Source organism: Megascapheus bottae, chromosome 11 (genome assembly GCF_031878675.1).
Source record: "Megascapheus bottae isolate mThoBot1 chromosome 11, mThoBot2.hap1, whole genome shotgun sequence".
Taxonomy (NCBI): Eukaryota; Metazoa; Chordata; class Mammalia; order Rodentia; family Geomyidae; genus Megascapheus; species Megascapheus bottae.
The window spans coordinates 41199412-41225429 of NC_143519.1; the positions used below are offsets into that span (position 1 = coordinate 41199412).

Below are 26018 nucleotides of genomic sequence, written 5' to 3' on the forward strand. Positions count from 1 at the left end.
CAGATCTCTCCCTCATTCATCTGCGTTCAGCTCGGATGGCCCATCTTCTCCAGAAAGACCCTCAGGGACCAAACAAGAAAGCCTGACTGGCTCCATCCCCAGGACCCCTGATCTTGTCCTGGAGGTGGGCTTCTAGATGTTCACATCTTCCAATGCATCCAGGGAGAAAGGTCTCCAAGTGCTTGGTGCCTGGCTAGGGACCTTTTTTCCTGGCCACCTGAAGGGGTGATTCTTTAGGCTGAAGCCCTCAGCGCGGGGACAGGTCGTACTTGACTGTAGAGGCCCGGCGTCCCAGTCGAGGCCTGGCCCCGGTGGTCCCCGGCCCGAAGCCCCCCTGGGCGGCCGCGCCCCATCCCCCACACAAGCACAAACGCTGCGGCCGCCAGAACCTTCGGCCCCTCCGCGTTCCAGCTATTGGACAGCGACCAGACGAGGGCTTCCCCCCCTCCACCCCGGTCCCAGCCGACTGCCTGGGTGGGCCGCGCTGGGTAGGTAGCTGGGGGGACCGGAAGGATGGCGAGGAAGTCGGAGAAGGGTTTCCTGAGATGAGAGATTACTTCCGTCCGGGCGCTGGCCTCTCTCTGGAGCCGGCTGGCTGGGGCGCGGGGAGCGGGGTGCGCTGGGCTCGGCTGGCCTTGCCACCTGCAGCGCCCGGGACGCGAGGGGCGCGGGAGACCCGGGGCGGCCGCGCGCGCTCGACCCGCATCGGGGACTGATCGGGGCGTCCTTGCAGGTGAGAGCCGAGCGCCTCTCCAAGCGCCCAAGCCATGGTGGCCAAACAGCGGATCCGGATGGCTAATGAGAAGCACAGCAAAAACATCACCCAGAGGGGCAACGTAGCCAAAACCCTGGTAAGACCAGGGCGGCGCAGGCTGGGCCGAACGGGGCCGGACCCGGCGGGGCGGGGCGGGGCGGGGCGGCCGGCGGGCGGTGGGCCCGGGGCCAGGTCTCGGGTCCTGGGTCCCGGGGAGGCGGGGGTTCCCGGTGGGGTGGGCTGGGCTGGGGGGGGGGGCGCAGGCCGCGGGGCCCTCCTCCTGGGCCGGGGTGGTGGAGTGGATGGTCGCCCCTCTGGGAGTGGCTGCCGAGGTGGTTTTGGTTGGGGGGGGGGGCGGAGGAGCCTCCCCACGTCCTTGGGAAAGTCAGAAAAGCCACATCCCGGTGAATCCCAGGGCAGGCATGCGGGCCCCGGACACGACTGGAATGAATGGAGGGATGGAGCCCGTGGAGCCCCCCCCCCCGCCCCGCTCAGCCCGCACCCCTCCAGCAAACAAACGCGCAGCACACCAAGGCCGCCCCCCCATTCCCCGCCCGGCCGCCGGGTCCCGGCCTCCTCCCGGGGGAAGCGGCGTCCGACCCGCCTTCCCTCGTCCTCCTCGCGCCCTCTTCCTGGGAAGCTCTCCCGCTACCGTGGGGATGGGATGGCGTTGAGAGCGCGACATTCCCAGGGTGAGCCCCGTGGGGCCGGGCAAAGTCTGTTGGTAACCCCCACCCCCCCCACCTAGAGACCAGGGTAAGGTCAGAACCCCCAGAAGTGCTGGGGGGGTTCAGCAAGACGTCTTCCCTGTAGGCACGGACGTTTCTTCCAGGCCTGCGACGCGGGGACCTGCCCAGGAATCGAGGTGGATGGGTTGTGGGGTTGAGATGGTCTCCCGGGTCTTACAAGCAAAGGTGCCTGAAATATCTGTTATCTTATTCAGGAGAAGTCCCGCTGAAGCTTTGGGTTTGTCTGGACGCATTTGTGAGACGCCGAGAGGCAAATTGGTTTTAGCCAAAAAATAAAAAAATAAAATAAATATGGATTTGATTAACTGAGCAAAAGCCTGGATATGCAGTCATCACACCGGAATTCCCATTAATCCAAGCAGTACTGTGGCAGCAGAAAAACCTTCAAATTAAGCCTACTTGGAACTTTATACACAGCTCCGGGCTTAAGTAATTCATATCATGTAGGAATTACATCGTTTAGCTGTGACTAGGCCAGCTAAGGACCAATGCATTGTCAAATCTGAACCTTTTTTTTTTCACTTGAATCCGTATTTCTCCTATTTATTTTTCCTTAGCAAAAAAAGTTTCTGTCCCAATTCAGATTTAAAACAATTCTACTTGATGATAAAGCACACTGGATTTTATATTTCTGAAGGTCAGTAACATAAGATCATTTAATTTGCAGGGCTCTTTTATCCATTAGACTCTGTGGATACCACATCTGCTAGCTCTAGGTTTTCCAAAAGGACTAAAATGATATTTGGGATCTAAAATTAACAACAAAAAATCATTTCCAAAATAAGAAGAGAAAGTACAAAGACGGGGAAAACACTTTAAATACCTAGCAACTGTAACTAATCACTTGCAATCCAACTTGACTCAACTGTCAGAGCTACGTTAAATTATGTTTTATGTGAGGTAGGAAAACATTAAATAGGTTCTGATACACCGCTGGTTGGATAGGTCCCCCAAATGTGCTTGGCACCTATGAGAGTTTTTAAGTGGCCCAATTTAATTTGTAATGAAAGGTTTCTAAACCAAGCCATGAAATATGTTTGTTTTCAACTGGTTGGAGGGAGCCTTTGGTTAACTTTCTTGTAAATGGGTCAACATTCGAAAAGAAAAATGAAATTCTCCTTAAAAAAAAACAACAACAACAAAAAACCTGGCCAGAAGTTTGGCCTATTGGTAGAGTGCTTGCCTAGCATGCATGAAGACCCTGGTTCAATTCCTCGGTACCACATACATAGGAAAAAGCTGGAAGTGGTGCTGAGGCTCAAGTGGTAGAGCTCTAGCCTTGAGAAAGTCCAAGGACAGTGCTCAGGCCCTGAGTTCAAGCCCAGGACTAGCAAAAACAAATTTAAAAAACCTGTACACTTTAAATCTCATTTTCCTAATTACAAATCAAACATTGTTATCCTTTGATGAAAATAACTTGAAAAAAAAACACTTATTCAAGTATTTGAGATGCAACTTAGTGAGAACACATTTACAGATTTCAACTGAAAATTTAGGCTAATTTCAGAAATAAACTTCTGTAATTACATGCAGATATGTCCATATTTTGTTATTAACTCATGGACTTGGGGTAAGTAGGTATTTGTTTTCTCTGAGAGAATAAATTAATCTAAGAAACAGAGAAACATAATACACATTTTGAGATTATACAGTAGTAAAAGGAGGATTTAAATTGCGACAGTAGGAGTTACCCTGCTTCTATCTTATCTTAGGCAAAACCATGCTCTCATATTCTGGAACTTGATTATTTACAGAATTGTTACTATTTTCTGACCTTTCCCAGCAATAAAACAAGTTTATGGGAATTGTCACAGTGAGATGATACTGAACACTGCTTCTAAAAAATAATAACCTAGGTGCTGGGAGTTTGGCCTAGTGGTAGAGTGCTTGCCTAGCATGCAGGAAGACCCAGGTTCCATTCCTTGATATCACATACATAGAAAAAAGCCAGAAATGGTGCTGTGGCTCAAGTGGTAGAGCTGTAGCCCTTGAGAAAGTCCAAGGACAGTGCTCAGGCTCTGAGCCCAAGCCCAGAACTGGCAAAAAATAAATAAATAACAACAACAACAATAATAATAACCTAAAGCTCTCAAAATGAGGTATATTGGTATTTTGATGTATGTGGGCCCCAAAAGCCCCCAAATAACATTGATTTACTGGCGAATGCCACCAAGTTTGGATTTTTTTTGGGGGGGGGGTTGTTGTATACTCTAATCTCTACATGATGACATTTGTATTTTTCTACAAATGTGAAATCAAGGACTCCAGTTGTCATGGTTACTAGACCACTGATGATCACTTACAGACTCCTGAAGTCACCAAGTGGCTTTGCTGGCAATAAATCTTTATGTGTCATTATTGAGGCAAGAGTGACAATTGATTTCTGGGCAATGGTGACCAATTATTGAAAAGGTTGTAGGGTGGAAAGAGTAAATGGCATACTCTATTCAGGTAACTTTCCTTGAAATCTCTATTATTTATCTGATCCCAGCATGACCGAGTCACAGATGCCAAAGCATGGTAGCATTATCGTATGCCATTACTTTAGACTGGTTTATCTTTCTCTGGTCCAGATCAACAGCCTGATAGTCCCTGCAGTAGGACTCCCAGCATAACAGTAAGGGAGAACGAAGGACGGGTCCCTCTGAGCAGTAGTCATAGTAGGCCTGCCATGGACTCTCCATTTCTACCTCTCTCAAAAGGGAAACATACCTGAAAAAGATATAGTGTCGGTCCTTTTCCTCAGTTCCATCACAAGGAAATATTTGTTACTATTATCTGCTCAAATAATACACTGCTTGGGTATTCATGTGTTTTTGTTTTTGTCAGTCCTGGGGCTTGAACTCAGGGCCTGGGCATTGCACTTGGAAAGTTGTTTTTTTTCTTGCCAAGCCTGGGGATTGACTTCAATCAGAGCCTGGGCACTGTCCCTGAGCTTCTTTTTGCTCAAGGCTAACACTCTACCACTTGAACCACCATGCCACTGCCAGCATTTTCTGTTTATGTGCTACTAAGGAATCAAACCCAGGACTTCATACATGCTAGGCAAGCACTCTACCACTAAGCCTCATTCTCCGCCCCCTTGGACACATTTTGCTCAAGGCTAGTGCACTGCTACTTGAGCCACAGTGCCACTTCTGCCTTTTTCTCTGTATGTGGTGCCAAGGAATTGAACCCAGAGCTTTGTGCATGCTAGGCAAGTACGTAAACCACACCTCTGGCCCCCTATTAGTGCATTTTATATAAATGTAGCCTACATTTTGCTCAAGCTAATGAGGAAGGAATTAATACGTTCTTTATCTTCCCTTTTTCTTAAAAATTTTATTTATTTAGTTTATTTTTTTAATTATGCAGTACCAAAGAATTGAACACAGGGCTTCATGAATCCTAGGCAAGCATTCTACCACTAAGCCACATTCCCAGGCCCTTGTTTTCCTTTTTTGTTAAATTTTCTTCCTTTATTTTATTTTTGTCAGTCATGGGGCTTGAACTCAGGGCCTGGGTGCTGTCCCTGAGCTCTTTTGCTCAAAGTTAATGCTCTACCACTTTGAGCCATAGCTTCATTTCTGACTTTCTAGTGGTTAATTACAGATAAGAATCTCATGAACTTTCCTTCCTTGGACTGGCTTTGCAGTCCTCAGATCTCAGACTATTGAATGGCTAGGATTAAAGTCATGAGCCACCAGCACCTGGCTCTTGTCCCACTTTCGTGTGCATGTGTGTGCATGTGTGTGTGAGTTGTGGGGCTTGAACTCTGGGCCTGGGCACTGTCCCCGAGCTCTTCAGCTCAAGGCTACCGCCTTACCCCTTGAGCCATAGCACCTCTTCCAGTTTTCTGGTGGTTAATTGGAGATAAGAGTCTCACAGACGTTAGTGCCCAGGCTGGCTTTGAATCGCCATCCTCAGATCTCAGCCTCTGAATAGCTAGGATTACAGGTGTGAGCCACCATGCCTGGTTCATCTCCCTTTTTATATGACTAATCACTGTTTCTTCCAGTGCCTCTCCAGAAAGTCTGAGTTGTTGCATTGGTTGATTTCATTTTCAGAACACCGGAATATAAAAGTAAAGGTGTCGTGGGGAACATTCTTGCTCCCTGTGCTCTTGGTTTGAGAAGAGCAGCGGGAACAGGGGAGCATTCCTGCAGGTGGGACCATGCCTCTGCTTATTAGCAGGTGCTGAGACTTCTCCACACACAGGCTTCAGTAAGGCCTAGGAGCTTTGTTCCACATGTAGCTCCCCTTACTTCCATTTACAGATGCCGGGATGCTCTGCTTCTGCACTGAATTTCCCATGGGGGGGGGGCGGTGTATAGAAGCGTTTGGAAACATGCCCGTGTTAGCTGGGCCACAATCCCAACACTCAAGAATCAGAGGAGGCAGGATCTTGAGTTCAAAGGCTAGTCTGGGCTACATCGCAAGACTCTATCTCATAAAGGAGAGAAAGAAAATCCCTGTGCTCTCTAGGCCTGGTGGGAATGCAGATACAAGAGTGAAAGATGAATTCAGTAGTAGAAAACATTAAGGTTGGGTGCAAATAGTATGTCAGCTTCTGCTCAAGGTAACAGACTCTGGATGTCAATTTCTCAACCACAAAATGAAAACAATAATAGTTGTCTCTCATTAAGTTATGCATGCTAGAGATAATAGATATTGCCTGCCTAATTAGAGTGCCTAACATAGAATAAAACTTCAACAGTTATTACCGATATAATTGTCTCTGAAATCCTTGTTAATTTATGTATTTATATACAGTCTGCCCCTAGACTATTTTTAAATGACTAGGTTCACTGAGTTACAGAGTGTTAATAAGATTCTTGGTGAATTAATTTTTTAAAAAACATATCCCAATCCTTTCAAATGGACTTTATTTATGCCCAATGAGAGTTGAAATTGAGTCTGTTTTATCCCACTGGTGTCTCTGGCACATCACACAATACCTAGCAGTATACAATAACTGTTTATCGAATCAATGAATCTGACTGTACTTTTGTTTATTAACTTATAGAGGCCTCAAGAAGAGAAATACCCTGTAGGACCATGGCTGTTGGCCCTGTTTGTTTTTGTTGTCTGTGGCTCAGGTATGGTATTTCATTGAATTTATATCTAATGTTCTCCACAGTCATTGAAATGCTGCTTTTATTCACTAAGTAAATAAAAAAATTGAGATCTTAGATTCAAGCTAGCTGCCTTAGCCTTAATCTTAATGGGCTTTTGTGTAGATTCTATTACAAATAAAAATAAAGACAGAATTGATACACTATCAAAAACCATAAAATGATTACATCAAGTAATTTAGTGCAGTTCAGGTAACTCATTCTGGTTAGACATAGCCTAAAAAAGGGCCTTTAAAAGAGAAAAATAAAACACCTGTCTGCCTGAGAAAGTAAGGGTGATACATTTCTAGAATATTCTATAGATTTTGTAGGTAGAATTGATCCTGTAACCTTGAACCATTAATTATGGGCCACCTGACATTATGAAATGGCAAGTTCAGAGAATTGGACTTACACACATATAAATGCACACACACACACACACACACACACACACACACACACACACACAGAGTTATTCCTAATTAAATGCTGTTAATAGGAGCCTCAATCTGCTTCCCGGTTCCTATATCTGGGTTTTCTGAAATACTGAGAAGTACAGTACTTGTGAGTTGCTTAGAGCCAGAAAAATAGAAAGTCCACTAAGGATTGGGCCACACACCCAGACACCCTCCCACCCCAAAACATAAGGGAAGCCCAGCACTAACAACAGATCAGGTCCTTTCATCTGCAAGAGATCACTTGTCCAAGAAAATAGAAACTCAGGGAAAATAGTGATCTGCAGCACTTGAGCATTCACTTAGTGAAATGAAGTTGCACCCTTTCCTTGAGGGAAACTCCCGCCTGGAAGAGCCATCTCTTCTTCACGATGCTGAATGCATGTTCTTTCAGTCTCTGAATGCTTCTGAGGCTGAACACATGTCCTCTCAGTCTCTGAATACTTCTGAGGTGAGCTGCTCACTTCTTCCAAAAGCCCATTCCTGGCCAGGCAAGGTGGCACATGTCTGTAATCTCCTCACTCTGGAGATTGAATCAAGAGGATCATCAGGTCCAGGCTAGCCTGAGCCGCAGAGCAAGACTCTGTTTCAACAACAAACTACAAAATTACTCCTATTCTCTTTGGAACATCTTCAGATGAATCTTCAGCTGTCTTAAAGATGAGTGTCTTATAGTTCCCTTTGCAAACTTAAACCTCACTGCTTCTTTCAGCCCTGCCTCCTAAGATGTGGTTTCTAAATTCTTCTGGATATACTCAATGACTCTCTTCAGATACAGCTTTGACAGCTTTGGAAGGAAGTGGTCTGACCACCACAGAGGCAATAGGATTGTCACCACACTTGATTCGATCATTTGGCTTATACTAGCCTCATTTGTATTTGAAGTCATCTTTTAACTGTCAGCCTTCTTAATGTCCAGCCCTTCTTCATGGAATCTACCTTCACGCCAGAGTACTGCTGTATCCTAGTGAGCCACCTGTCCCCATCACACATGGCTGCTTCCATTTGCTCATGGACCTTGTTAGCACTGGGCAGTACTTCATTTAATATCCATCTCCTTCCATCAGAATGTTCAAGCAAAGCAGCTTTTATTTCCCACGAAATACGTAGCTCCTTGCACACAATATTTAGTGATGGATGGACAAATGGATAGATGGAGCCAGGTATTCTGTATACTATAGATACCTAGTATCAAATATAAACCTTCATGATTATTTCTTCAAAGACAGTTTTCAGCTGTCTTTCAACAGAGTTTCCATCATGTTTGGAGACATAAACAAATATCTATACTAACTGTATTATTGATATTACATTATAAGATACAGAATGGCCAAGGATAATACACAGTATATTCAGCATGTTGTCCTTCATTAATGATGCACAATTCAAAGGGCAGTATACAATGTCAAAGAATACAGTATATTAATGCCATCATTTCCTAGTACCTATATATTTATCTGTGATGTTTTGCTTTTGATGATACGTTTTAACTCAAAACCGAAACAGCAAACAAATATGTTCTTTCAGTACAGCACAGAAAAGTCAAATAACCCTATATAAAAATCGATCTATGTTTCTAAATCTTTATGATGAATCTGTAGACTGTTAGATCTTGAACCTTGAGCCTTTTATCTAATTCTCCTTCTGTCCTAGCTTTATAATCTCTGAAAGTGTATTGTGCCTCCAGCTCACCGACAAAAGGGCTAAGCTTAGAAAACCTCATAGAACAAGTCAGTGAGACCACTCCCTTCAGGTTGACTTAGAACCTGAATGCTAAACTCATCCAACAACCACCATCTTGAGAATGCATTGTGCTGGGCTTTGGAATCCAACCCCCTTCACGAACTTGCAGTGCTAGGAAGGCAGGGAGAGGCGCTGGAGGTTCAGCCCTGGGAGAGAGCACCAAGACACCTAACACAGGCCCAGCACAGAGGACTTCCTTGATGCTGGACTGAAGGGACAGCTTCCGGTGGGAGGTGCTGTTTGAGCTGAGTCCAGAAGTAAATGGCTGCTGGGGCCAACCGGCAGCAAACCAGGGTTCGCAGATTGGGGTTCCTGAAATCGGGGCAAGGACTAGCAAGAAATAGAAGAGAGACAGACACACCGGGTCAGTCCAGGTAAAGACTGCCGAGACTGCCTCGTTTATTTTCCACTCCCGCTTCTTCCCTCCTCCAGACCCAGGGAACCTCCAGGTGTTACATTCATATGGTAAATCTCAGGTCATTTACATAGAATCGGGCCAGAAAACAATAAGACAATAAAGCCATCGTCTGATGCAAGTCAAGGTACAGTTTGATTCCACTCTGGCTCCCAACAAATGGCCAGACAAAGGAGGCGAGAAGGGTGTTGCTACAGAAGGGGACAAGTTGTGACACAGGTGAAAAGGCTACTGATGGAATAGTAGGCAGAGAATTGTAACAAGTTCCAGGGATCCCTGAGCTAGACAATGGATCACAGCAGCCATTGCCCAGCTTCTGAAGATGCTGGACTAATGTCCTCAAGACACATAGTATCTATAAGTAGCCTCCTCAAACTGCCCTCTTAGGTTGCTGTAAGGGGAGAAAAAAAAAATCTGTGGGTCTGACTTCTTTTCTCTCAATCCATGCATTTCTCAAAATAGCATCTTTTCCACGGACTTAGAATGGACCTTTTCTAAATTATATGACTATAATTTTACCAAGCTTATGGGTCCAGAGAGCAAGAACTCTTTTTTATCTCTTAGTAAATTAGGACTCTAGTAAGTTACCATTTTCTAGGACTTTCCACATCTTCAATAGTTTCTCAGGGATGAAGTATGTTGATTTTACTGGCTCTGTTATTTTATTCATAGGTTTGTCCAGGCCCTGGGGATGTGAGCCTACCAGGTTTGGAAATTTGGCCACACAGTTATTGTACCCCACCCTTCTCCCTGACTGTCCACTGCTATTTTCATTTTGTTTTGTTCTTCCCCTGTGGTGCTAGAGATTGGACCCAGGTCTTTGTACATGCTAGAAAAGCACTGTGTCCTTGAGCTACGTCCTCACTCCATCCACTGCCTTTTAATGGTGTCTAGTGAAACCTTTGTAGTTAGACCCTTTTCCTTCTACAGAGAGACTAAGCATAAACAAGGGCTTGTTTACCTTTCCTCCACTTATCCTCTCTGCCAGCATAGTTCCTCATTGCCTTTCAACACAGCTACAAATGATCCCCTCCACCTTTTTCTTCCTTCTTGCCAACTTCGGCACTTCTTTTTTCTTACAAATCTTGGCTCAAGCTGACACTGTTCCCACAGAAATATGTCACTCTTCTCGATTTGTCCTTGGTACAGCGCCCTTCCTTCTATCTTTGTACATGTCCTCCTCTAAACAGAACATGTCGTGAAACACATAAAAGCTCCTTTAGAGCTGTGGCTGTTGCCACTTGTCAGGATTAATCAGGGTTCATTTCACTTTGCTGGGCCTCTCTCTCTGAGCTTCTCACATCTTAGGGCCCCAGGTTCCTACTTCTCCTTTTCCTATGTGGGAAAGAATGTGGTTTCCTCATTGATCAGCTGCTCTGCTTTAGGGAGCCACTCTTCCAACAGGCACCAGGATACTGGGAACATCCATCACTGTAGTATCCTCTGTTTATTCCAGTTCTGTGGTCCAAAACAGGAACGATGCCCTCCCACACCCCCACCCGGCCATGCCTAGCTGGCCATCTGCAGGGTGCACACAGGCCCTTCACTCTGCTCTGGAGCTTTTGTGGGAGCCCTATGCCTTGGCAGACTATTATTCCTTTCACTCCCTTTCCATTGGCTTTCCATTGAGCTTGATTAATATCCTTTGTGAGGCTCAATTGCAGCCCACCAAGTTCTAGTGATATCTGAGAGGCCCTAATGCCTTGTGTGAGCCTTTGGGGTTGGTTTTATATCTTTTTGTTCAGACACGAAGGGAAGAGGTGATACCCCCAATTGAAGGTGCTGACCATGGACCTGGATCTCCTGCAAGTCTCCATGCTTCCATGACGTCACTCTAGGAATCCACTTTCCTCATTGACCATCAGTGGGGGAAAGTATTGCCAGTGTTCCTAGGGTCCGGGCCAGAAGAGGTGTTCATTTTATGTGGTTTTCTAGCTACAGCCTGGGAAAGAGTAGGGCTAGTAAGTAGATGGCATTTAAACATACGTTCTCTTAATGGTCATCTTTATTCCGTTTTATGAAGAAAAGCAGGTGAAGAAATCTGTAAACAGGCTAAGGACTCCTTTACTATAGACGTCACAAGTGCACCCTATTCTGATCCCTTCTCAGCCATTTTCTTGAGGCCTTCTTTATTCTCTGTACATGCCTTTCAATGGCGCACAAGAAGGCATTTGGAGAGCCTGGCACAAGCATGTGCCCAGAAACCACCATCCCCTGGCTGAGACCTCAGAGAGAGCATCAGATCCCTTGGGGATGCCCCAGCTACCAGGATCTCATCCTGCCAGTCCTGGTTTTGCTTGGACACTGAGCTTTAATCTCTAGTAATTATCCTGAGTGAGGAAAGATAGAAAGCATGTAAACCTCCACTTTCCATGATTGCAAGAGGTCTCTTAGGCAAGGGACATCTGTGGACACTAACACCAGCAATGGGATAACGAACCTCAGAGGGGAGGATAGTTTAGAACCTGCCAGATGGGGGTTCAAAGCCTAGAACCTGATGGTTGGCTGAATGGCCTGCTGGCAAGTTATTTACTTTCTCCAGATTATTTTTCTTGTCAATACAGTGATGATACTCAATGTGCATGTGTGAAATGGGGCTGGGTAACTTGAGAAGAAGATGGGGAAGGGAAGGGAGGAAGGAAGGAGGGAGGGAGGGAGAGAGGGAGGGTGGGCAGGAAGGAGGGAGGGAAGAAGGAAGAGCAAGGAGAAAGAGAAAGGGGGAAAAAGGAAAATAGCGATAGGGAATCCTCTAAAGGCAGTTGTAAGGAACTACTACTAAGTACTGGCCTATAGTAAAGCTCATAAGCTGCCTTGTCCATCACCACCACCTCTATCCGCTGAGCCATCATAGAAAAACAGTGTCATGCCCTGGGTGTTTAGACTTGCATTTGTCTTTCACCCTCCCAGGCTGGGATTTGCTTGATAGAACCAGCCTTCCTGTTCCTAATGTAGCAGAAAGCTGTGGATTTCTTCCCCCCAAGGCTGAGTTTTCAGAGGTAACGCCCATGACACTGCCCTAGGCAGAAATAAGGAAGCATCCACATGTAGTCCAAAGTCAGAGAAGTTTGTATTTTAAGTTGAAGATTGAAAGTACAATATATGTTTCATTTTCTTGAAGCAAGCCTAGTACACTGCTGGGTGGTATAGTTTTTCTTATGATATAAAACAGTGGAAACTGGTATGGATTTGTTATTGTTGGTGGTGGTGATGGTGGTGGGTTTTGGGGGGTTGTGAACTGAGGGTTTTGCACTTGCTAGAAAGGTGCTTTACTACTTGTACCATACCTCTAGCCATTTTTGGTTTTGTTATTTTCATATAAGGTCTCACCTTTTGCCCAGGCTTGACTAGACCAGCATCTATCTGTTTATGATTTCCATATAGCTAGAATGACAGTCATACATTCATCTTTTTATTGGTTGAGATAGGATATAGTAAACCTTTTTCCTGAGCTTTCCTCAAATTGTGTTCCTCCTGACCTTATCTTTCTGAGCTGGGGACAGTGCATTCTTGTGAGACTTGGCATTGTCCAACTAGGACATTCCAGGGCTATGTGTGTGTGTGAGTGTGTGTGTGTGTGTGTGTGTGTGTGTGTGTGTGTGTGTGTGTGTGTGAAATCTAGATCTTTTTCCTCAACTGAATGTTTACTCAGTCTGGGATTTTGGTTGGCTTGAGCCTGTTGGAGTGGCTGAATTTGTCTCTACTTGATCTACTGAGTTTCAGATTCACACTGAAATCAGAAGAATTTAAACCCCCTTAGAAGATTGCCCATTTTCCTCTTTCTTTTGTAAGAGCGTTATCTCCCATTTCTCCAGACACTGGAGTCTCTTTCCAGATAAGCAGCTCACCCTGGTTCTTTTTGAACCAGGTTTCAAAACCTACCTCTGTGGAGAACGGCTTGGTAGCTTCTAAAGAATGCTTGTTTTTATCTTGAAACTCAGAGACAAGCATGACCTGGAATGTCTGAAACTGTTCACTGCAAAGATACAGTCACACAGATATGCCAGCTGCTAGTTTCCCAAGGCTTGTGCAGACTTGATGCTCTTTTCTGACCATTAATGACAGTTGTCATGCCTGAACTCCTGGATTGTTTATTCCCCCCACCCCCACTTATGTCCTTAGCTATTTCTTTCTTTTTCTTTTGAAGAACCTTACTGAGAGGATTCTTGAGTTACACCTAGGCTCAATGAGAAAGTGCTCATCAGTTGATTAGTGATGCCTGCCATGAACATGGCATTGTCAGCAGCCACATCTTCATATCAGCTATCCCTTGCCGCAATTGTCTTCAATGCTTTTAGCTTCTCTGTATTTAGAATGCCTCTTGGTCTTAATGACCTTAGGTCTTTTCCCCATGTATTATTCAGACAGTTTCACTGTTTACAGTCAGTATATGCAGATATGTGCTTCTGTTGGACTCCTGACATTCTTTATCTCTTCAGAGCCTGTGCTGGGACACTGTACATTAACACTTCACAGCAGCATCTGTGGCGCTGTCCTTGCAGCAGTTCCTTGCACCAGGGTTCAATGCTTCTTTGTTCATAAACGTCAGTTAAGGCTTCAGCTGGGATCAACAGAGCTGACATTTAATTCCCATCATCCTCTGGTTCTCTGCAGAAACTTTTGAATCATCAACCTCGCCCCAGTTCCCTTCAGCTATTTTTCCCTCATGTATTCCTAACTTCAATTTTATATATTTTTCTCTGTCCAATGCTCATATTCATCTCCTAATTAGAGATTATGAGAATTTTAATGGCTGCAAAGCCTAAGTGTCTCTGCTTTACCTTCCCCAGCAAAGGGAAGCCTTTAGGGAGATAAGGTTAACCTAATGACTTACTTTCTTTATAATTTTCTATGTTGTACAAAATTGTCAACAACTACATGGTACCTTTATAATCAGAAAAAATATTGAGGCTCGAAAGCCTGCATGGTTTTCATCCTTTTTTTTTTTTTTTTGGCTAGTCCTGGGCTTGAGCTCAGGGTCTGAGCACCGCCCTTGTTTGGGCTTTCTCAAGGCTAGAGCTCTACCACTTGAACTTCAGCACCACTTCTGGCTTTTTCTATATATGTGGCATAAGGAATGGAACCTGGGTCTTCCTGCAGCTAAGCAAGCACGCTACCCACTAGGCCAAACTCCCGGCCCTTTTTTTTCTTTTTAAAACTGAAGAACTCTGTTTAAATAGTAGAGAGAAACAAATGAGAGAACAGCTGTGGTGGTTGGTGTGGAGTATGTGTAGGCTCTTGTGTGTGTTTGTGTACATGTGGCTTTCCATGTTTTTCTATATATTAGTTTCCGTGTTTGCAGGGTATGTTTGTGTGGGAGTTTTTGTGTGTGTTCGTGAGTGTGGATATTCTGTACTGTGGGATATTCTGATTCCCCATCTACAAAAGAGGGCACCACCAAAGGCCTTGGCGCACAGAGTCTGCTAGGTTTATTTGGCACTATCCATCCCATCAGTCCCATGTATCTGGGAAGGGAGAACACATGTGTTTGTCAGTTAATAGACTGTACTTTTCTCCTGGACTCCCCAGAGACTCTGCCTGGGAGGACTGGGGTTGCAGAGAGATAATATATCATAAGCAGGTCCTTGTTCATTACAACTTTCTAGAATAGATGAGCAGAAATCATTCTCTTGGCAGGGTTGGAACCTCTTGAGTCAGATGGTCCAACTCCACCCACCCACCCACCCCTTTTCATTTCTACAAGGGCCACACCCATGTGTCCCTAAGACAGGCTGTTTTTGTTCTGTATGAGAGGAAGGAAGAAACTGAACCTTAGATGTTCTAGGGACACATGGAAGGCCAAAGGACTGCACTTGTTGTCTTCTGGTCTTTACCTCCTGTGTGGCCCACATGTAGTCACCAGTTTAGTAGTGATATGTCTTTGAGTCCAAGGTTGCAAAGTCAGGGTTTTATTTCTCTTTCGTTCTTTATTTTGTGCTGGGGCTGGGGCTTAAACTCAGGTTGTGAGTGTTGTCCCTTCGCTTTTTTTCACTCAAAGCTAGTGCTCTACCACTTGAACCATGGCTCTACTTCAGCTTTTGCCTTTTCGTGGTTAATTACAGAAGAGTCTCAGAGTCTATTCTGTCTGGGCTAGCTTCAAATCTTGATCATCAGATATTAGCCTCTTGAGTAGTTAGGATTACAAGCATGAGCCACCAATACCTTGCTTGAGCACAGTTTTATAAATGTTTATTGTTATGTAATGATATGTCTGGTCCTTCTTCACACCACCTCCTTATCCCTTCCACCCATGACAAGGTTCTAACAAAAATTCTAAATGTTATGGGGAAGGAAAAAAAGCGTTTTTGATGGTTTTGCTTTGGATGGAGAGATAACCTGAGGTGTGAGCTTAGCTTGGAAACTTTAGCCTGCATGGCCCAGCCTAGCTGCCCCTGAGTAGCTAGAGGTGGGATTGTAAACCAAAGAACCAGCCCTGCAGGGACAACCACAACTTTTCTGCTATCATAAACTATCCCATAGATGCAAGCAAGATTTAGTCATACTGTTTTAGGTACCATTTCTTTTCGTTTGTGTGTTTCTTTGTGCTAGTATTGAGGCTTGTACTCAGTGCCTCACATTCTCCTTTGGGTTTTTATTCAAAGCTAATGCTCTACCAGTTGAGCCACACTTTACTTCTGAGTTTTTAGTGGTTAGTTGAAGATAAGAGTCTCATGGATTTTCCTGCCCAGGCTGGCTTCGAACTGAGATCCTCAGATATTTGCCTCCAAGTAGATAGGATTATAAGTGTAAGCTGCTGTCACCTAGCCTTGGCTACCATTTCTTGAGGACTAATATATTGTGACACCAGGCCCTACATGCACATTTTCTTTTCTAGTCATACAGTCTCCATAAGAAGCTGTTTATTAGGCTCTTTTTCTAGATCATCAAACTGAGGTTTATTGGAGGAAATCAGCCAAAATCCCATAGCTAAAATGTAAGAGAGCCAGTAACCAAACCTAGCTCTTTGAGACTCTAAAACCCATCTGCTTTTTATTAGTTCACATTCCATCTCTCTCTTACTATTTCCATAAGAATACTATGGAGTAAAAGTTTTCCACTAATTTCAAACCCTTAGCATAGGAGTGTGTACCAAAACAAACTCCTATTAAAACATCCCCTATTTTCCTCTGTTAGTAAAATGTGTTTTTCAGAAATTCCTGTTGTCTAGCCACCCAAGGCCTGTTCCCAGACAGAGAGAATCTTATCCTAGCCTTAATTGAGTCACTAGGATTCCTGATCCCCTCTCTTTTCCTGGACACTTGCTATAGGACAGAATTCAATCTGCCATGTTTTCAGGTTGAGTACATAAACACTGGGCTTTACAGAAGACTGACAGAACTCTCTGGAAACTGTGAGCCCAGAGGAAGTCACCCTGAAAAACAACAAATGGGTTATATGAGGAACTGGATGGCCCTAGAAGAAGGACAGAAGTCATTCATCTGCTCTGGAGTTCCCTCATCAGGATCTGAGTTGGACAGCCTGAAGACATCTCACCAATTATCATCTCTTTCAAGGTGACCTTTAGCCTCTATTGTTATATGCCATTCTCTACCTGATGCTCTGGTGGACCATCTGAGAATGCATAGGGTCTCTTTCCTGAGGAACATTTTTCTACTTTAAAAAAAAATGTAATTAGAAGGCATCACATTCTTTTCTAATAATATCTGCTTTTTAATATTGCCTTCTGCCCTTTTCTATAAGGCATCACATTCTTTTCTAATAATACCTGCTTTTTAATATTGCCTTCTGCCCTTTTCTATTTCTTTAATCTCTCCTTATTCCTTCTCCATCTTTTGAGTAGCTACCAGAAAATGTGATCTTGCTTCTGCTTTCTTTCTCAGCGGAAAGGAGTGAGTTTCCATTGTCTTGTCTCCTAACATTTCTGCTTATCTTGGGGCCTATACTTTAAAAAAAAAAAACCAGAGCTTTCATCATTCCTAATGAAAAGTATAATTTGATTTCTATGTTTGTCTTATTATCCTAAAGATTATTCTACTAGTCTGTCTTAATCTCTACTCTGAGCAACTGCCTTGATTTTGTGTTCAGTAAAAGTTGCTTATAAGGCTGGCAAAATCTCAGTTTCTGAAGGTTTCCTATGAGATCCACTTTGTTTCATACTGTGTCATTCTAGAACTCTTTTGTAACCAGGAAGGGCTAGTCCCCAGGGTCATCAGGACACAAGCTGAAGCCACTGGGAGTTTGTAATATGTGGTGACTTAGTTTCTCCAAGGACTGAGATCTTGGGTCTTTTTTTTTTAATCTAAAGGCAGCTATTTAATCTCTTTTGGTTTGCGAAATAGTAATGTGAGATTTGATGGATTCCATTTCCTTTCCTTTACCTTCCCTTCCCTTTTCTTTCCTTTCTTATCTTTCCTTCTTTCGTGTGTGTGTGTGTGTGTGTGTGTGTGTGTGTGTGTGTGTGTGTGTGTGTATTACTGGGACTTGAACTTAGGATGTAGGTGCTGCCCATTAACTTCTGCACTCAAGGCTGGAACTCTACTACTTGAGCTTAGAGCTCCACTTCTGGCTTTTTGGTGGTTAATTCAAAATAAGAGTTTTACAGATTTTCCTGCCCAGACTAGCTTCAAACTGTGATTCTCAGATCTCAGCCTCAAAAGTATCTAGGATTTCAGTTGTGTGTTACCAGTTTCCAGTAGAGGTTTTACACTTTATTTCTCTTTGTGCTCTTTACAGTGGATTTACTTTGTACCATACATGGTATCCATTTACCTGGAATTTAAGTTCTAATCAGAAAGAACGATTAATTAATCCAGTACTGATTGTAAACTATGTAAAATTCCGGGCATGAAACTTTAAAGAGCCCAATGGGTCCATGAAAGCATATAGGGATTGATAAACTTTTGGGCAAGCAGTTCTCAAAATGTGTCCTAAGCCCACAAGCCTCACCACTCCCATAAGCTTGTTAGAAATACAGCCTCAATATGTCTCCATCCTAGACCCATTGGGTTAGAAACTTGCACATCTCCAGGAGATTGTGATATACACTCAAGTTTGAGAACCTCTGTTCCAATGGGTCAAAGAAGATTTCTGTGGAAAAAAAATACATGTTGAGTTATGAAGGACACAAGGTTATAGGACAGGGAAGAGACATATGTCAGGGCAGAAATAATGGACTGTGGGAGCTCAAGGGGCTTTTGGAAACTATGAAGAGGCACCACACAGCAGGGTGAGAGAGCAAGGTGAACTGGGGTGAGTGGACAGGGCCCAGAAGAGTGACACAGACCGTGGTGCTTTAAACACAGGAGTGACATGATGTTATTTGGTTTTCTTTTTCTTTTTTTTTTCTTTTTCTTTTTTTTTGTCAATCCTGGGACTTGAATTCAGATCCTAGGCACTGTCCTTGAGCTTTCTCAAGGCTAGCCCTCTACCACTTCAGCCACAGTGCCACTTCCCACAATCAAGGGCTTCATGCATGCTAGGCAAGCACTCTACCACTAGGCCACACCCCCAGTCTCTTGTTTGCTTTTTAAGAAAACAATAACTGTAACTACAGTGTAGCAAAATGATTAAACAACAGGGGTAGACCAGATGGAGGCCATAACAGGGTCTAGGGAAAGATAATGTCACTTGGATTTGGATTTAGGTGGGGGGAATCAAAAGAAGAGCACATATGCCCAAACTTCTTAGAAATCAAGTGATCGTGGCCATTAATTGGAAATATCAGGGATAACCCCAGTATTTTGAGTTCACATGCAGAATAGAGGATAATGACACTGATTTTGACAGTGGGAAGAGACTATAGAGTTTGAAGTATTGTAGAGCCACCCAAATGAAGATAACAGTTAGATGATATCTGTAGACATCTGGAAGCGTGAGGGATGGAGATACACATTTGTAGAATAGGTAGAAGTTTGAGAACCAGTGCCCACAGACCAGGATGAATTGCCTTAGGAGAAAAAGTAATAGAAGAAAGCTAATGATGCTCATGGTTTCATATCAGTGCCCAAGCCCCATGGTTTAGGTAGAGGAAGATGATCCCATTAAAGAAGCTTAGAAGAACGAGCTGAAGAGAAGAACACTAGAAACCAGGGGGCTGGGATGTCCCAGGGGCAATTTGTTAGTATTCAGTGGTGAACAGGAGGATAGTGAGGCCTGTTACACATCAAGTCCTTTACAACTTCAGCAAAAGATGCTTCCATGAAGTGAGGGGAGGAGCTAGGATAACAGCAATTGAAGCAGGAACAGAGGAAGGTGAGGAAGTGGACAGTATGGGCTGCTGGTTAGGATGGAGAACTAGGAAGATGTGGAATCAGGCACACTCTTCTTGTTTAAGTTAAGTATGCTCAAGCCTAGTGACGTAGAGTTGAATGAGAGAAGCTGAAGTACCCACCGCTATGATCAACTGAGGTCCCCAAGGGCCAGGATCCTAAAGGTAGACAGGGGTACAAAGCTTGAAGCTTGTGTATTCTAGTACTTCCTACTTTCACAGAGACTTCCTTTTTTCTCCATTGTGGGCTGGAACTCAGGGCCTGCCCATTGTCCCTGGGCTGTTGAGCTCAAGGCTAGCACTCTACCACTTTGAGTCACAGATGTGGACTTAGAAATTTCTGGAATTAGAAATAAGAGTCTCATGGACTTTCTTGCCCAGGCTAGCTTTGAACCATGATCTCACCTAGGATTACAGGCATAAGCCACCAGCACCTGGCTTTCACAGAGATTTTTCTCAGCCTCCATGAGTGACCTACACAGAACTTTGTCTCTGGCCTGGAATGCCTGTCTTCCTTCCCTTTCTTGGCATCTTTTCTCTCCCCTGCCTTGCTTGTTCCTGTGTCCCTCTCTTGTAGCCTGCTTGACTGTTTTCTCAGCTTTGTTCACCCACTGTTAAGTTATTAACTTGTCAGGGTGTAGACTCCCTGCTTCCTTTCTCTTTGAACTCATGTTGGCTCCCTTCCTGTCTGCTGCCTTACAGTCAGCATTTAGAAGGCAAGGGTTACTCTGCAGGTCAGTATTGGCAAGTGCAAAGAATTATAATTAACATAATTAGTATAAAATGTGGAAAACTTCTTAAAAGACATGGATACCAATGGAAAAGAAATAATAAACATACTAGTCTCTCCAGTTTCTGAAATGTGAGCTTAAAATAGACTTTAATTGACGTAATTTCTCTAAAAGGGTTTGTTTTGTATCTATTTTTTAAAAAAAAAACTACTGGATTTTTTTTACAAGTTAATTCACAGATTCAGTTAAGATCAGAAATGTTAAAGCAGACTCACAGAAATAGTCAAGTTGTTGTCTTGCTACTTGAAGGCGTGCTAATTTTGTCTACATTTTTATTTTTGTTTTTGTTTTGGTGCTGATATTGGGGCCAAAGAACTATGAGCCTCACACTCTCCTTGGCTGTTTTGCTCAAGAGTGGTACTCTACCACTTGAGCCACAGTTCCACTTCTGGCTTTTTGCTGGTGGGCAGTGAGGAGCCTATCAGCCTTGTCTCCCTGGACTGGCTTCAAATCATGATCCTCAGATCTTCCTTGTGAATAGCTAGGCTTATAGACAAGAGCCACTAGCACCCAGCTTGTCTAAGATGATTTAGAGATTTGTAGTAGTTCTGTAAAGAGAATGGAGTGACTTAAACGTTACCTAGCATAGCTGAAATCATGAATTATCTAAATCAATGGACCAACATCTTAATGATGATTTCTTGTCTAAAGACAAGATTAAGGGAGAAAAGTAATATTCTTGAGCTCTTGTCACGGACAGATCTTTTACATATGTTACTATATTTATTTCTTGGGATTCTTCAAGGTACTTTTAGTTTTTCCAGTCCTGAGGCTTGAACTCAGGGTGTGGGTACTATCCTTGAGCTTTCTCAAAGCTAGCACTCTGCCATTTGAACCACTTCCAGCTTTATGTGTGTATGTGATACCAAGGAATTGAACCCAGAGCTTCCTGCATGCTAGGCAAGCACTTACTACTAGGCCACACTCCCAGCCCTTCAAAGTACGTTTATCTACCATTTGTAAACAGAAAAAGAAGGACTCCAAATGTAACAATTTCTCAAAGTACATGCTTTTTAGGGTGGCAGATGATCAAATGCATTTAAACAGTAGTCATTTTTATTATCGTAATATAGGTTTGCTACTTCTAATCTGAAATCTGAAATGATCTAACACATGGGCTATGCATGGTGGCACATATTTGTAATTTTCGCTACTCAGAAGGGATAAGTAGGAGGAGCAAAATTCAAGGCATGTCTTGGCAAGAAGTTCAAGACCCTATCTGAAAATTAAAGTGAAAAAGCATAGGGATATTGGCCTCAGTTATTGAGCACCTTCCTAGCAAGTAGAAGACCCCAAGTTTAAAGCTCTGTTGCTGCAAAAATAAATAAATGCCAGGTGCCAGTGGCTCATGCTTGTAATCCTAGCTACTCAGGAGGCTGATTCAAAGGTCATGAGACTCTTACCTCCAGTGAACCATCAGAAAATCAGAAGTGGGGCTGTGACTCAGTGGTAGAGTATTAAGCTTTGAACAAACAGCTTAGTTACAATACCACCTAGGTCCTGAGTTCAAGAAAGAAATGCTATAAAACAAGAAAGAAAGAGAGAGAGAGAAAAAGAGAGAGAGAGAAAAAAAGAGGGGGGGGTAAATACTATAAAATCCCAAACTCTTTTAGTGCCAACATAGCACTACAAGTGGTAATGGCTGCTCTTATGAGATGATAGGTGATAGTCACAATGCAGGTGCCATAAAAATGCTGCATAAAATGATCTTCAGGCTACGTCTGTGTAAGGTGTATATGAAACAAATGAATTTTGTGTTTTGATTATGGGCTTCATTCTCAAGTTATATGCAAATATTCAAAAATTTTTGCAAACTGAAATTCTTCCAGGGTCTTGCATTTCAGATAGGGATACCGCATGCGCAGTAGTGATGGTGTGGCATGGTGAAGTGTGAGGAGCCTTTGTTTATGCCATCTCACCTATATCTTGAATCCCTATGACTGTTGCAAGTATGATATCACAGAAGAGGAAAACGTCTTCCAAACAATACATTAAGTGTGTAGTCACACAGCCTTTCATTGGTTGTGAGGCAACCCAGCTCCATCTTACCCTCCAGTTCCACTCCTTATCACTTCACCTTGTTTTTCAATATTAAGATGATTCCCAATCCCAAGAACGAAGTCTGTGACTTTTGTTCCCTCATGTTGTTGTGTGTCCATTTGCCTCCTTGGATCCCTATGGAGCCAGAATACAAAATACAAAGAAACACCGGGTATTTCTAGGTTTTAGTAGGATGCTTGCTTCTCTCAAGACCCTCTAAAGAGCTCAAGATTAGCCAAATGTCCTAAATGGTTGAACTAACTCCTTTGCTTAATCTACTGAGAGTTCTTTAGTGATTGAGTGGAACTGGTTGATTTCAATGTATAATTCTAATTTGCTATTGTTTAAACTTAGTCTTACAAGGTTAGGGAATGTCCAGCCCAAGGACAGTATACAGGCCACAAAACCATTCGGTACATTATGGAACAGATATCCATATTGGTCATTTTTATACTGCTGTTATAAATACCTAAATGGCTCTTGGTAGAAAGTGAGTTCCTCACCCATACAGAAACAAAATAGCAGAAAATAGCCTGATACAAATGAGCATGGTAACAGATGTGAGCGAAGATAAGAATAAGGTAACCAAAAGGACAAAAGACAAGGAAAGGAGATGGAAGTCCAGAAGTAAAGCAACACAGAGGTATTTCACTGCTTCACACTGTCTGTCCTCCATAACAATATCACAGTGAGCATAATTAGTTATAATTTCTCATTATGAGATAGGCACCAAATATTCACAAGAATACCAAATATTAAATGATTATAGGTAGTATCTCTCTTCGGGAAAGGTAGTGACCATGAGCTAGCCAAGAATGATTCCCAAGGCCCTCTGGGTTATTTCTTAAATAATAATTACTGGGTGTTCTTAAAGCAAAGCTCCTGGCACATGTTGAACATCCCTAATTCAAAAAATCTAAGATCTGAAATGCTCCAAAATCTAAAGCTTTGTAAAAGTGATGGCACAATGCCATATGTAAAATTTTGATGCCATGAAATTTTGATTTATGTAAAGATCAGTTGAAATATTTATACATTTACCTTAAAGCTGTATGTGTGTGTGTGTGTGTGTGTGTGTGTGTGTGTGTGTGTGTGTGTGTGGTATATATGAAGTATAAATAGATTTTTTTCAAGTTGGTGGTACTGGAATTTGAACTAAGGATTTCATGCTTGCTTAGCCTGGTTGGTGCTTTAACAAGTTGAGCCATATCTCCAGCCTCATCTTTTGCTGGTAATTCTTGGTGATGGAATCTAGTGAATTTTTCTGACCAGGTTGACCTCACATTACAAACCTTCAGATCTCAGTCTCCTGAATATCTAGGATTATAGGTATGAACCATAAGTTATCAACCATGAATAAATTTTTGCATTAAGACTTGGGTTCCATCTCCTAGATAATTTATTATATGTATGCAAATATCCCCAAATCCAAAATAAAATCTGAAATCCCAAGCATTTTAGATAATAGTTATATAACCTGTGCGTGACCACTAATGTTCGATGATGAAATGGCAAAGAGCTGTTTTCTGAGGGTTCTGAGCCTAGCTTTGCTGTGGTCATTTTGGGAAGCTGTGTTCTCAGTATCTCCTAAGGTCATGTCTCTGACAGCTGAGTGTTTACTGTATTTTTCCACACAATTACCTGAGATAATACCAAAGCTCCTTCCAAAAAACTAAAAATAAAGCATCATAAAAATAATTCATCTATATTGTAGCTACTCATCATTATTATTTTCATCCACATTGACAGCTATCAATTATAGGTGAAGATGTAAAAAGGAAATGGTACTTTTCTCTCCTTGGATACATTTGAAATCTAATGTCTAGAACCAGCGTAGAAGCATATTTAGCCAGCTCTTTCCAAATAAGTCAAGGGGCCCAGAAATTCTCTGTGGCCTTCGGGCTATCCCTTACTTCAGCCCCACTTGCATAGACTGAGCCCTGAATAAATCATTATTGCTGTGGAATAAGAGATAGTCAGAGAAGCAGAGGTTCCTAGGCAGCCATTAGACACAGATTGTGTCTTTGTGTTCTGCATGCTGGGAAACACAGCCAGAGGCTCAGCTTCCTGGGTCTGCTGTGTGCACCTGGCCTTCCTTTCCGCCCCAGCGCCGGTTGTTTTACAGGTCACGGCCATTTTGAAAATGCAGGTCCACTGACCTGCTTAATGAGCACAGTCTCTGCACAAAAGCCCCCATGCCTCTCTTCCCCAGAAGCCACAGAACATGGCTGGGAAAGGGGGCCCACTGCTGCAGTCCTCTCTACCCTGAGGGATTTCTGGCCTTAACTCCTAGTGGAATTAGCAGGCGTTAGCTCTAAATCCCTGAGGCATCCATCAGCAGGCCCAACCAGGCTGCCTTTGAAAGAAGTTCACTGACCTCTTGTTAACTTAACTCCTTGTTAGGAAATACCTAATCAGCTGTGAGCAGGACTGTGAAGAGGCCAGGGTCAGCAGAGCTGAGGGCGGGGTAGGTTGAGTCTCTGACTGCATGCTGTCTGGTGTCTAAGCTGTCTGTTTTGGTTTCCCCTTTCAGCTATCTTTCAGATCATTCAGAGCATAAGGATGGGCATGTGAGAGGTTCCGGGCATCTGATGCTGCCACCCTCCTGCTGGTGGGTGGAGGACCACGGAGGCCTGTAGTGGATATTTGTGGGATGCAAAACAATGGAAAGGAGGCTCCTACCACTTCCTTGCAGAAGCTCGACCAAACTGCCTCCTCACTGGATGTGTCGATGCTTTCGTGTCCTCCACGGAAAGGACATTCTGTATTTCTGTTGGTTGGATCTGTTAGCCAGAGCTATGCCATCTGTCTGGCTCCCCTTGGGTTTCATTGATATGTGCATGGAGCCCTTTGCGTGATTTTACAAATAAATGTCTGTGTTCAACCTTATCCCATGTGTGGGTTCCAAGGAGAAAAATGAAAAAAAAAATAGCAGGAAAGCACAAGGAGGTTGGGGAAGTAGGAAGCAGGTGGTATCATGGGAAAGAAGACAGGGAATCTGTAGAGGGTGAAACAGAGCTAGATTTACTAGGTCTTGATCAGGCCCTCAAGATCTCCCTGAACGAAGCCAGATATATCCCTAATAACCTTGGATTTGCCACGCATTTGGTGCTTCTATTCATTTTTGCCAGCCCAGGCAGCCCTAGCAAAAAGCCAGGAGTACATCCTTGAGCACAAAAGCCAAATGAGATTGTAAGGCCCTGATTGCAAGCCTCAGTATTGGTACAACAAACAAATATTATTCTTCATGGGAAATTGAAGCCCTTATTGAAATCCTTAAATAGGGGCTAGATAGATAAGGAGGAAAGCTGGAGTCCTACTTTGAATTATTAGACTCCAAGGCCATATCTCAGTCACAGTCCATCCATATCTCTGGTACAAAATAAGCAACTTTTTGGAGTGTTGGAGATACCTTGGCAGATCCTGCAGAGAAAGCAGGAGGCTTGAACCCATTGAAACACTGTGGAATGAAACAACTTGGTTAGAAGAAAGCCAAGAGGAGATCATTGTGTGTTTTTTAAAGATAACATAATGTATAGTATGAACATAAATAGTATATAGACAATATACAGCAGTGCTCATTTCAGTATTAGAGTGAGCTGCATGGCCTCAATGGCCTCACAAGACAGCATTTTCTTCTCTTGCTCACAAATCTGATGCTTCACTGGAAAGGCTGGTCCAGTATAGATGTGTCATCTCATTCATCAAGTCACCTCAGCATAGAAAGGAAGGGAGGTCCGACACAGCAGT

At 43.4% G+C, this 26018-nt stretch overlaps 1 protein-coding gene across 2 annotated transcripts; it reads left to right on the forward strand.

Annotated features, from left to right (window-relative positions):
• The first annotated feature begins 253 nt into the window (after window positions 1-253).
• Window positions 254-25157, forward strand: Serp2 (stress associated endoplasmic reticulum protein family member 2). 2 transcript variants are annotated; one of them, XM_090342094.1, is made up of 4 exons: window positions 254-488; window positions 734-851; window positions 6509-6581; window positions 24802-25157. In XM_090342094.1, exons 2-4 carry the CDS (start codon window positions 768-770, stop codon window positions 24840-24842), a joined length of 198 nt encoding a protein of 65 aa, XP_090198220.1. In that variant the 5' UTR covers window positions 254-488; window positions 734-767; the 3' UTR covers window positions 24843-25157. The 2 variants fall into 2 exon arrangements, with proteins under 2 accessions (XP_090198220.1, XP_090198219.1); XM_090342093.1 differs by lacking the exon at window positions 254-488 and having other exon boundaries at window positions 504-851.
• The last annotated feature ends 861 nt before the right edge of the window (window positions 25158-26018 follow it).